Source organism: Perca fluviatilis, chromosome 12 (assembly GCF_010015445.1).
Source record: "Perca fluviatilis chromosome 12, GENO_Pfluv_1.0, whole genome shotgun sequence".
NCBI classification, from domain to species: Eukaryota; Metazoa; Chordata; class Actinopteri; order Perciformes; family Percidae; genus Perca; species Perca fluviatilis.
The window spans coordinates 29,949,795-29,962,433 of NC_053123.1; the positions used below are offsets into that span (position 1 = coordinate 29,949,795).

Consider the following 12,639-nt stretch of genomic DNA (forward strand, 5'->3'; position numbering starts at 1 on the left):
TCGGTTAATAGCTAAACTAGCAAAGACACTTGCGTCGGGCTTTACGCTGCGCCGGGTGCAAGATAGGGCCCTTAGTCTCGTTTGCTGTTACAGGTCATTTAAGACCCTTGTATGAAACATTAAAAAGTTACATATAGTTACTTTAATGTGTGGAAGGTTACAGTCTCCTCATCACTTCACACACATCTGTTATTTTCGTGGATGGAAACCCACTGATATTGAGCGTGTGACTTTAAAATGAATCTCTTCATACAATAAATAAACGTTTTTATGTTGATCAACATGTTTGCTCACCTCCTAGGGGTCTCAGTGGGGCTCCGTTGTGACGTATGCGTGGCCCAGTGGGGCTCCCATTGAGCTCCAACCGGCCCTTCTTCCCCGGCGGTGGGAGGCCGCTGAGGTCCGGGCTGCCCCCCCTCCGCTCAGGACTGTCCTGGGTCATGGGACTCTCCCCTCCTCGCTCCATCCTCCTCCAGATCCCCAGAGGAGCTCCAGCCAGAGAGAACGAGTCTGGAAACGTGCAAGGGAAATGTTTTTTTGAGAGGTAGGCACTGTTAAAAGTCCATAGAATTCCACTGTTAAGGTGGATGCTATTCTATGTTATTTTTTGTATTATCAACAAATCCCATGAAAAGACCGAAACCAGCCATGATTTGTAAAAGTGTATTAATACGCAGGTGAAAATAGTCCCCAACAAAAGCACTATTTCCTCCTGGTTGAGTAACGTTTGCTACAAACTACAGTGACCAGCTGTTTTGGGACATACCTTTATATTTGAGACCCATTTGTTTTTTTAAGATGTATGTCTTCTTGTGTTTGGGTCTTTTCATGGAATTTGTTGACAATAAGAAAAATAAAAAAAATAACACCAGACGGATCCTTTGAGTGGCAAAAGAAATGGCAAATGTGTCAGATTTAATGAAAGATTTGAAACAGAGACAAATAGAGACAGAAGAAGACAATGGAGAGAGAGAGAGAGAGAGAGAGAGAGAGAGACAGTCCTTTATCAGTGTTTGTTGGGAGTGTAAAGTAGGCGGTGACAGCGTAGGAGCACTTGTGTGTTTAATATGTACGAGTACATGTACACAGACACATTCATGAGAGGGGCGGTGTCCCCTGATAAGGGAGCGTCAGCCAAACGTCTAATAGAGGGCGATGCCATTAGAAACGCTGACAGGCCAGACAGGGCAGACGCGCGCCAACGTGTGAAAGAGCAGCCAGCTCGCTCAGGCCAAATGCACTGCTTTTATTTACACACGAGCCCCTGGACAATATCTGCCAGCATGTGTGACCCTCGGCGACAAGAGAGAGAGAGAGAGAGATTAGAAAAGTGTCTGCGGAAAGAAAAATGGTGAAGAGAGCAAGTATGGAAATCAAGTTAGTGAGCAGATTTGGGAGTGGAAAAACACAGAAGGTTTCTGTACGGCGAGGAAACTGGCCAGCTATCCACCAGAACAAATGAGAGGGAGAATCCGTGGTTGCTGTTTGAGTGTGGCATTTTCCACCGCGCTTGATTAGAAACTGCACCCTCCCCTCTCTCGCTTTGTACTATTTCGGCAGCTTTCGCCGCTCCGGCTGTCGTAAATCTGAACAAAAGACAATGTTTTGTGTGGTGGAGCTCTCTTGTCTCCGTCCTCTTTCTCTCCCCCTCTCGCCTTTCCTCTACCTTCGACTCTTCTTTCACAACAACACCATAGCTAAAAAAAAAATAAAAAAAAACACCCACCACAGACACAAAATAAAACTCTCAATCTGAGAAGTATTAAGAGCTTAAAAAGAAAATGTATAATAAATTAAAAACATTAGCTTTGGCGTGATTAAAAAGTGTGGGAGGCAAAGAGGCCAAACAAATTAAGAGGCAGAGTTTAATAAAAGTGGTTTTGATAAAAAAAAAAAAGAAAAAAGAGAGGAAGAAAACAAGTTCAAAGGGTTGCACTGAGTGGAAAGCAATGAGTTTAACCGCTAACTATGTTGTAGCTCCCATAAAAGAACAAGTAAATATGACAGAACATTGAGAGGCATTCACTGGCTGCTGTCAGCTGCAGCTTCCATCCAGTGTGCTCTTCAGCACGATGATAAGTGGAACTTGACCTGCCTTGTGAAAGTGTGACGGACTAGAGGGGGCCGAAACTAAGATGGTTTAATTTTTTCTTATTTAAAAGAAAATCCTCCAAAGAATCTCTCGTTATCACAGACAGGCCCCAACCTGCTGCAGCTTCCCCGCTACTGATCCCTATCAAGACCTGGCCTCGCCGACATCTCGCCATCTAACCACGCACACACACACACACACACACCCACACACACACACTTACAAATTCCTTGTAATTCCTTGGCAATAAATCCTTTTCTGATTTTGATGAAGCTGATGGTTAAAGAGTTCAAACTGAAGAAATAACATAATAGAGAAATACCTTCCTAGTGCTCATACAGACTGTGACACACACACACACACACACACACACACACACACAATCACAGTTTCCCAGCATCTAATCTCTGAGCACATCCTGCTTCAATTACAATTCATTTGGTATTTGACCCAGGAGATAACGAATGATAACGCGATGTGTATTTCGTTTGTCAACCCTCGCTCAGATAAGTCCTCCCACCGCGACAACAGTGACAAATGTCACGTCGAATGATCAGCAGGTCACGTGAGGCCACATGAAGCGTATTGTTTAAGTGTTTATTCATGTATTTGTTAATAACTATAACTCCTCATGTTGGCACCCAGAAGTTAGAGGTCCCATGACATGGTGCTCTTTGGATGCTTTTATATAGACCTTAGTGGTCCCCTAATACTGTATCTGAAGTCTCTTTTATATAGACCTTAGTGGTCCCCTAATACTGTATCTGAAGTCTCTTTTATATAGACCTTAGTGGTCCACTAATACTGTATCTGAAGTCTCTTTTATATAGACCTTAGTGGTCCCCTAATACTGTATCTGAAGTCTCTTTTATATAGACCTTAGTGGTCCCCTAATACTGTATCTGAAGTCTCTTTTATATAGACCTTAGTGGTCCTCTAATACTGTATCTGAAGTCTCTTTTATATAGACCTTAGTGGTCCCCTAATACTGTATCTGAAGTCTCTTTTATATAGACCTTAGTGGTCCCCTAATACTGTATCTGAAGTCTCTTTTATATAGGCCTTAGTGGTCCCCTAATACTGTATCTGAAGTCTCTTTTATATAGACCTTAGTGGTCCCCTAATACTGTATCTGAAGTCTCTTTTATATAGGCCTTAGTGGTCCTCTAATACTGTATCTGAAGTCTCTTTTATATAGGCCTTAGTGGTCCCCTAATACTGTATCTGAAGTCTCTTTTATATAGACCTTAGTGTTCCTCTAATACTGTATCTGAAGTCTCTTTTATATAGACCTTAGTGGTCCCCTAATACTGTATCTGAAGTCTCTTTTATATAGACCTCAGTGGTCCCCTAATACTGTATCTGAAGTCTCTTTTATATAGACCTTAGTGGTCCCCTAATACTGTATCTGAAGTCTCTTTCCCGAAATTCAGCCACTAGAGCCAGTCCCACAATGAGTTTTCCTTCTGTGTCTGTAGCTATTGAGGAGGAGAGAGGGGGGGCAAGGTGGAGGGTTAGGGTGTGGCCTTGACCAACTGCCACTTTTCTCGTTTGAAAGCCATGATGTCTCTCTCTCATGGGTGGGCCAAATTCTCTGGGTGGGCAAAGCAGAGAAAGGGGAGGTAACCTTGCTCCTTATGACCTCATAAGGAGAAGATTCCAGATCGGCCCATCTGAGCTTTCATTTTCTCAAAGACAGAGCAGGATACCCAGGGCTCGGTTTACACCTATCACCATTTCTAGCCACTGGGGAACCATAGGCAGGCTGGGGGAACGCATATTAATGTATTTTGTAGATTAGGGTGAATTTGTGTGTGTTGTAGCAGTGTTTTGCCATTGAGAACGAGCTAGCATGCTAGTGCCAGCATGCTAACGGTTAGTCCCCTAGGCCCCTCGTCTCGGCTAGTTACATAGAAAGCCGTGCAGATTTTTTTTTCAAAGTTTGTATGCGTGTGGCAGCATGTGAGTTTTAGTATATCTCACAACTGGCGTCTCATTCCAGCAGTAAAGCATTGTGTAATATATAGTTTTTGAGTAACATAAATGAGTGTGAGTGAAACTGTGTCGTGCAGATCAGAGAGCTAAGATGCAGATGCTGCATCGCTGGATGTGCAGTAAAGAAATATGTGGGAGAGATCGATTCATTGACAACCTGTATACATGTTCTGACGTCCAAGGGCTTCTAATTCAATTCAGTTCAATTTTATTTATGGTATCAAATCATAACAAGAGTTATCTCGAGACACTTTACAGATAGAGGAGGTCTAGACCACACTCTATGATTTACAAAAACCCAACCATTCCAGTAATTCCCCCAAGAGCAAGCATTTAGTGTGACAGTGGCAAAGAAAAGCTCTTCTTCTGGGGCTCCGGCCTCAAAATGTTTTCTCAAAAGCTCCAAATCATTTAGGTTTTTAAAATAACTTTAACTTTGTGTCATTTCCCTTCAGTCTCTGTGATTGGACCGGCAAATAAATGGTCTCTGCTACTCTGCTTATGCGTTTCAAGATTAGTAATGCCGTTTATGCCAAATTCCTACCCTACCTACGTTACGCAACTTAAAATTAGACACATCAGACAATTTCTTTGCCTCATTTAAAAGGGCAGGACTGAAAATGAGTCATGCTCAACATTTGTTGTGTTCTCGTTGCAGAACGATGAAGACAGAACAAACAGATACAAAATAGGATGAAGGCTCAACGGGAGGATTTTTTTTTCCTTGACAACTTTCATGTTTTTTCCCAAATGATGTACAGATTTTTATCAAATGGCTTGAAAAATAGTGCAAATAGCTGCCGTAAATAGGGGGAAAACGGTCTGGGCTGAGCCCCGGATGTTTAAAACGTCTGGCTCCGCCCCTGCTGACATCCCAGCTTCTCTCTTTTCACCTTAGCCCACCTGGTTGAGTGTGCGCCCCATGTACAAAGGCTCAGTCCTTACCGCAGCGGCCGCAGGTTCGGGTTCAACCTGCGGCCCTTTGCTGCTCGTCATTCTCCCTCTCTCTCCCGTTTCACATCTCAAGCTGTCCTGTCTAATAAAGGCAAACAGTCTTAAAAACCAAATATAACAATGACTCGAACTAACCACAGAACCATCCAGCCACAGACTTATGAATGCTAATCTATTTTATGCAATTATTACGGGCGTGTTGACCAATAGCCGTTTGTTCTAAACACTGTCTTTCTTTGTGTGACGCTGCCCAGTGCATCACGTGAACCCTTGTGTTGCCCTCCCATCAACCATGCAATTTCTGGGGGTTTTCTGGGTCAACATTTGAAATAAAAACTTTTTTGGTCCTCTTTTTTGACACTTTTTCGTCTTTTTTGACACTTTTGCAGCTTTTCCTAATGTTTTTGTCACTTCTTTTTTTTTTTTTTTACATTTTTGTCACTTTTCCCAATGTTTTGGAAGCTTTCCAGACGTATTTGTCACTTTTTTGTTGACTTTTTTTCTGCACTTTTTCCAATATTTTGGTCACTTTTTACAACGTTCTTGTATCAGTTCTTTTTTTAGATGCTATACAATTGAATAAAACACCCAAATTCAATGAAAGTAGTGAACTGATCATTTATTTGACCTGCGAGGAGCGTTGTACGGAACCATCCACTGTATTTATTAATTTTTTGACAATTTGGTTGAAAGAAAACCCAAATTTCTGATATTGAAACTTTTTAAGATTTGGGTCAAATTTGACATGAGGACAACACGAGGGTTAAATCAATGGCCTGATATCAGCCTTTAAACACTGTGATGGTTATCTTCTTCATCCTAAATCCATCTGTGTTGCATTGTTTGATAAGGCGTGTGATAGCTGGAGCAGTTAATAAAGAAGTGATAAGAGGAGCTGTTATATATTTGCTATGGAGACCATGTAATGTCTTTTTGATAAGGAGAGCCGTCATGATGCATTTCCCAATTTATTGCTTCTCTGGTCAACTGTCACACCTCTCAGAGAAACAATGTAATGAATTATTAGAGATATTTCCTTTCGAACCTGTCGATGAAATCGTCAATAAAAGTCAAACTGAGCTGCTATATCTTCGTCGCTTGTCGTCTCTTTGATGAAAACATAACTCAGTCTCCCCTTTAAATATTTCTACTATAAAGACGGTCAGATATAAAGAAATAAAAGCCCCACTCTGTTCTGTTTGTCCCGCATTGTGTCTGACGCTGGGACGACCTCGTGTTTTTGATGATAAGCCACTATCAAATTCCACATTATTACGCGTTCTAGACATAACAAATACACACAGAGAGCCAAAGACAAGATTGCGGAGCAAAAATGCAGACCCGCCCAGAGAAATAGAAGAGTATAGGACACGACAACAAACACACCTCTAAACAATATGTCCAGCTCAAAGACGTAAACACACACAAACGGAGGCTAACGTGTAATTCAAAGCCAGTCTAAACTCTACAAATCAGACGGCTGACAAACACTGATTGCTAGTCCCATTCATTTCAAAGACATATGGTGTAATGACTGGTTCGAACGGTCCATGAAAGCTGCGTTATTTATTTAAATTTTTTTTATGTATTTGTATCTCCATCACTCTCTATTGTGCTTTTACTTTTGCATCACCTGTAAAGTTTTTGGAAAACACTTTTGGTTATGCTTTAATTGAAGGTATCTACATACGAGTGACACGACACTGTCATGAACGTGTCATAAACATTATAAACAAGTCATGAACGTTTATGACATAACGATTCTTTTAGTAAGTTTCATTTGTTTTTTTGTCATGACAAGTTAGCGTTAGGGTTAGGGTTCATGTGTTCATGACAGCGTCATGTCACTCTTATGTAGATACCTTCAAGTAAAGTGTTGCCACACTTTTTTAATAATTTTCGTCCTCAGATGAAGCAACGTGTGTACGGAATAGGGCGGCAGCGAACGATTCGTTTCACTGTCGATTATTTTCTCGATTCATCGATTAGTCGTTTGGTCTATAAAATGTATTTTTAAATGTGGATCGGTGTTTCCCAAAGCCAGAGGTGACGTCCTCGACATGTCTCGTTTTATCCACAACTCAAAGATATTCAGTTCACTGTCACAGAGGAGAGAAGGAACTAGAACAATATTCACATTTAACAAGCTGGAATCAGAGAATTAGTACTTTTTTTTCCCAGTTAATAGTTGACAACTAATCGATTGATCTTTGCAGCTCTAGAACAAAATGTAAAGATTTAGGGGAAGCAACAGGTAGAGTAAAATGAATGCTCCACAGAAAGCAGTTTTTATGTTGCCACCTGCCTCCACACACACACACACACACACACACACACACACACACACACACTACGTCCCTGTAATGCCATTGTGATAAGTGTGCGGGAAACAGAGAGCAGCAACTCGCACACTTACTCTCTGAGATTTAAAACAAGAGAGAAGCATGAGAGGGATAATTGTGGGTGAAAAGTGAACGCAATCATCCGAAAAACAGCAGCATCACGTTGAATCTGTCCTGGAACTAATGGATCTCAAAGTGTGAGTAAGAAACCCAACTAACCTCTCCCACGGCAGAGCTGCTCTCTAACTGCCTCTCCGGTATCTCTTCGACCGTTAGGATACTATGTCTGCTAATGAAGGGTTGTGCCTTTTAACATGCAAAACCAGACAGAGAGAGAGAGAGAGAGAGAGAGAGAGAGAGAGAGAGAGAGAGAGAGTGACCTGCCAGGGCATTATTAGCACTGATAGCAGGGGAAGAACCCACAGGAGGTGTCACCTATGTAGGAAAATATCCCAGATACAGGCCGTCCACTTTTATAGCAGGGTTATCAAGCTATTGGTTAATGCTTGGCTCTGCAGCAGCACAGATAAAAGAAGGCAGGAGGAGGAGGAGGAGGAGGAGGAGGAGGAGGAGGAGGAGGAGGGAGGAGGGGGAGGAGGAGGAGGAGGAGAGGAGGAGGGGAGAGATATTAAAAGCCCTGCTGTCAAAACCGAATGTATGCACAGGGAGGGACAGATGTAATGAAGCTGGGATGTGTTAAAATGCTTTCCAGAAAAACAACCCCAGAAGAAGAAGAAGAAGAAGAAGGAAGCACACAAAAAGTAACCAGAATTTGTTTTTTGTTTTTTTTTGAAGTCCTGAAAACAAAATGGAGAACAACATAAAAGTTTTATTTTTATTTTTATGTGGCCGTTTATGAGAAATGATTGCTGTTAGGGAAGGTTACATTACTGTGGAATTTGCCGTTTATGGCCATCTGATGTGTCACGCTGTGATGTGGGGAGAGTTGGTGTGAGGGGAAGACAGACCTTTACGGCAAACGCACGCACGCACACGCACGCACACACACACACACACACACACACACACAGAGTCGCAGAGGAAAATAACCAGGGTGAGGGGGCGAGACGAAGGCCTTCTGGCAAACATGCTTGGCTCCCTCGTAAACATCTCATTTGATAATACGGGATGAAGAGTTAACAGCGAGCATTTATGGCCTCGCCCTTCCAGCTAGAGGATGCATGCTTAAACACACTCATCTATACATACACACACAGACACACACACACACAGACACTAAGCCACACAAACCACAGCCAGCACGCTACACAGACTCTCTGCTTTAACACTTCCAGGGACCACACACTGACTCAGAGTATACAGCCACACACAGCAGGGACGAATAAGACACGTGCATGTATACGTATGTGTACGGGATAGGGAGGGGGGGGGGGGACAAAATAATAGTGCCACAACATGCTGTAGTCCAGGGACTTAAGTGACGCTTGAACTGCGTTACATCATGAGGTGTTCCTGTTATATTGTCACATATTTAAAGGGGAAAACTTTACTGTAACACACGCGCACACACACACACACACACACACACACACACACACACACACACACACACACACAGATGCCAAACCCATCCACCACAGCTCTCACCAGCCTCACCAGAGTGGGCAAAACACAGAGAGATCACGTCTCAGCGCACACTTGCCTGAGTTTTTTTTTTTTTGGAAAAAGACATGAATTTATCATCCAGAGTCACAGCGAGCCAGCCGCAGATGGAATAAAATATGCACCAGGCATGGCTGAACGTGAGACATTATCGGGATCTGTGAGTGACGCCCACAGCCAGCCAGAGAGGAGCATCATTAGCGCCCACAGAGCTTCTCCGCTATCTAATCTGCGGTTTAATAGCGCAGACACACCCATATTCGGGTGAACAGATAGCTGAGTTCACACACACAGAGCAGCAGGGAGAAAAAAAGAGCAGCAGGGTCACTGAAGAATCAAAAATGGAGGGTTTCAAGTTTGTCGTTGTGTGTGTGTTGTCTGATATGCCAATGCCAAAGAGAAATTTCTATCTGATGCAAATCTAATGAACAAAATAAGTCATCTGAATCTGAAATTATGAATGTCTTGGTCTAAATTGTGTCTGATTGAAACTGTTATTCACAATTATGAGACTATGGAGTGACATTGATCTTTCAGAATTTAGAAAATGAACGACTAACGAAACAAGAATAGTTCAGCCATGCTGCAAAAACTGCAAAGTGAAGCTAAAAAATAAAAAATAAAAAGCCCGTTATATGCATGAAATTGCAAACCATAAATAATGTGCGCATCTTGGCGGCAGAATGAGGGGTGGGGGGGGGGTAGCCTCAAAGCCTCGCGCACACTTAAAGCTTCTGCAGCTCAGTGAAAGCCAAAGGAAAGATGATGTCCCCTATTATTTTGGATACGCAAACTTTATACACATGAACTCTTTCACGCCCTGACAGAGTCTGCGCGGCCCGTCAAAACACTTTTTTTTTTTTTTTGGGAAACGTGCGCGCAAACTTGAAGCAGACGCGGAGGCCAGAAAAACCTGCAGCGGCTGCGCACACATGCACTCTCCCATCACAGCAGCTGAAACGAATCCGTTTTTTCCTCGCGGTTGGTTTAAAAAAAAAAAAAAGTGATGTTTTTTTTCTAAAGTGCTGGTGATTGTAGCCTGCGGGAAATAGAAGATGATTGACAGTGGCGTGGAGTGCACCGTGCTGTCAGTATGTTTTCAATTCACTACCAGGCCTATTTTAATTATATTAATATTGTTAATTACTGATACGTGTAAATTGCGTTTCTGCTCTAAATAGGAATCCGGATTATCCAAATTCATCCATCCACACTTTAGGCTACCTGCTCAGGTGAAAATTGATATTGTTTTTCTCTCTTTTCTTTTCTTAATTGGACTATGCATTGGAGAGTGCCCGGATTAAGCCCCTCTGAGTTATTTTTTTTTTTCATCTCTCCATCCCATTTTATATTGATTATGTGTATACCAATCCGTAGTATTTGTATTATGTGTAAAACCAATAAACTAAATTAAACTAGAAATCCCCTCAGGAATAAGAGAGATGTGTGTGTGTGTGTGTGTGTGTGTGTGTGTGTGTGTGTGTGTGTGTGTGTGTGTGTGTGTGTGTGTGTGTGTGTGTGTGTGTGTGTGTGAACGGCAGCAGGCGTTTCACAACGCGTTTAATTTGAAAAAGAAAAAGAGTGTAAGCATAAACGCAGTTTGGATTGGAGGTTTTTGGAAAAGATGAGTCAGCCTGCTGTGTTTTTTTTGTTTTTTTTTAAAGGTCAGAGAGGACGAGAGGTTTGGGTTTGAGACTGCTGTCAGTGTGAGAAATGGGCTAACGGAATACGGTCGATTTAATAAATGAGAAGAAGAAAAAATGAACTTCTATGCTTTCTTGTAGGCTACACCAACCAACCGTCTGACCCGTATGTGACGCTTTGGAACGTGTATTCATTCAACCTTTATTTATACCGGACAGATCACCGAGGGGCGACGAAAGCAACGCAGAAAGGGCAGCAGCACCATCATAAGAACACAGAAAGATACGAAAACTTTCCGAAATGGAAAAAAAAAAAAACTATTTGATAAAAAAAAGAAGAAATACAACTATGTCAAGCAATTACAAGAAGAAGTTTGGACTTCCACAATTTACCTTGTCCAAAAGGCACAAGCCAGTTGATTTTGAGAAAAGTGCTTTGTTTCACGAGTCAGGTCCACTAAAACTAAAAAGCAGCTTCAGACCGAGCTCGGAGAAAGAACATGGAAGTAAATAGGGCTACAAGTGCACAACTGATTGTTAAAAAATTTTTAAAATTAAGGGTTCATGCGATGTGGATGTGGGTTTGATTTCTTCATGTTTAGTGCGGGACAGAGTCCTGACTGGTCCTCTAAAAAACTAAACTTTAAAAACTTTCTCCCCCAGGGAAGTTTTGAGCACCAACCACTTCATTTCATGCATTCGGATCCACTTTTATGCACCAATTTGCGGTGGAAATCCCTTTATTTAGCCTATGCAAAGAAGAAAAACACAGGTGACAATTCAAAATATATTAAAAATATGATGGAAAGTATGTTGTTACGTGTCATTGGGCATTTTGAAGTGGGTCTATGGAAATCCTGGAGCTTTCTTAGTGGCTACACTGCGTATACCTGCGTATCACGTAGACTACACCACTGGCTACAAGTGAACACTTGTTTTTGTTAAAAAGGGTCCACGGCGATGTGGATGTGGGTTTGATTTCCCCATGTTTAGTGCAGGACAACGTATTGCTCCTGACGTGACGGTCTGCAGCAGGACTGGTTCTCATTTAACCGCAGTTTGGCTCCAGTTTCTTGGGACAACGCAGAGCAGACCGGAGGCCTACATTTTCTCCACAGTCCCCCCGATCAGACCTGAGCGTTATGATATTCATATTTCGGAATGTTTTCTGACTATTTCACTCACTCTGACGGTATCTTTGCTCCGAGGCGGCGTGTCTTAGCCTACTGTCCCATGTGTCTGTGTGTGTGTGTGTGTGTCTCAGAGGTTAAAAGGCCCTCGGAAAAAAAAAGAACGCCGGAGCGTGTTAGACACCTCTCTGCTCCCCCAGCTATGTTTTATTCATCATCTGTCCCGTTTACCGGTGATTATGCAGTTTGAAGTTAACACTACAACTCTGCACGTGTTAAACAGTAACATCGCTGACACCTTTCACTGTAACGCCTCATCAATTATTATTTTTTTTTTTCAAAGTGAAAAAAAAGTCACAAGGTAAAGTTGTGACGCATTTAGAAAATTTGTTTTCTGAAAATAACGTGCGCACACACACCCACACACAGAAACAACTTGCAGTGATAGAGTCTTGGTCTAGATTATTCGGAACGTGTCGAGCGACGATCCCTTTAAATATTGAACTCACAATATTGATAAACTGGTTGAGTTCTTGAATAACTCATGTGGGATTTTATCGACGTGTGTACATCTTGTGCGTATTCAAAATACCGAATACATCTTATGGTTCCTAATAAATAATAGGCTACTAATAGTAAAAGAAATACATTTGACTTCAGTGCCAAGAAGGTGACATTGATCGTGCGGGGTTAATTCAATAAATGTGACTCAATTTGTACAGAAAACTTCAAGAAAATGTTCGTATTATTATAGAAATTATTATTATTTTGAAAAATAACAGCTATTATTATTGTAGATGGACGTTAGATATTTGAGACCTATAAGACAATAAAAACACAAACTGATATTACAATTAACC

General features: G+C 41.9%; 1 protein-coding gene across 3 annotated transcripts in view; it reads right to left on the minus strand.

Annotated features, from left to right (window-relative positions):
- satb2 (SATB homeobox 2) overlaps window positions 1-12,639 on the minus strand; it is a 64,066-nt gene that overhangs the window by 49,540 nt on the left and 1,887 nt on the right. For all 3 annotated transcript variants that reach the window (XM_039818529.1, XM_039818528.1, XM_039818530.1), the window contains exon 2: window positions 295-510. In XM_039818529.1, the coding sequence (XP_039674463.1) occupies window positions 295-466 (172 nt within the window). In that variant the 5' untranslated portion in view covers window positions 467-510. The remainder of the gene's footprint in view (window positions 1-294; window positions 511-12,639) is intronic.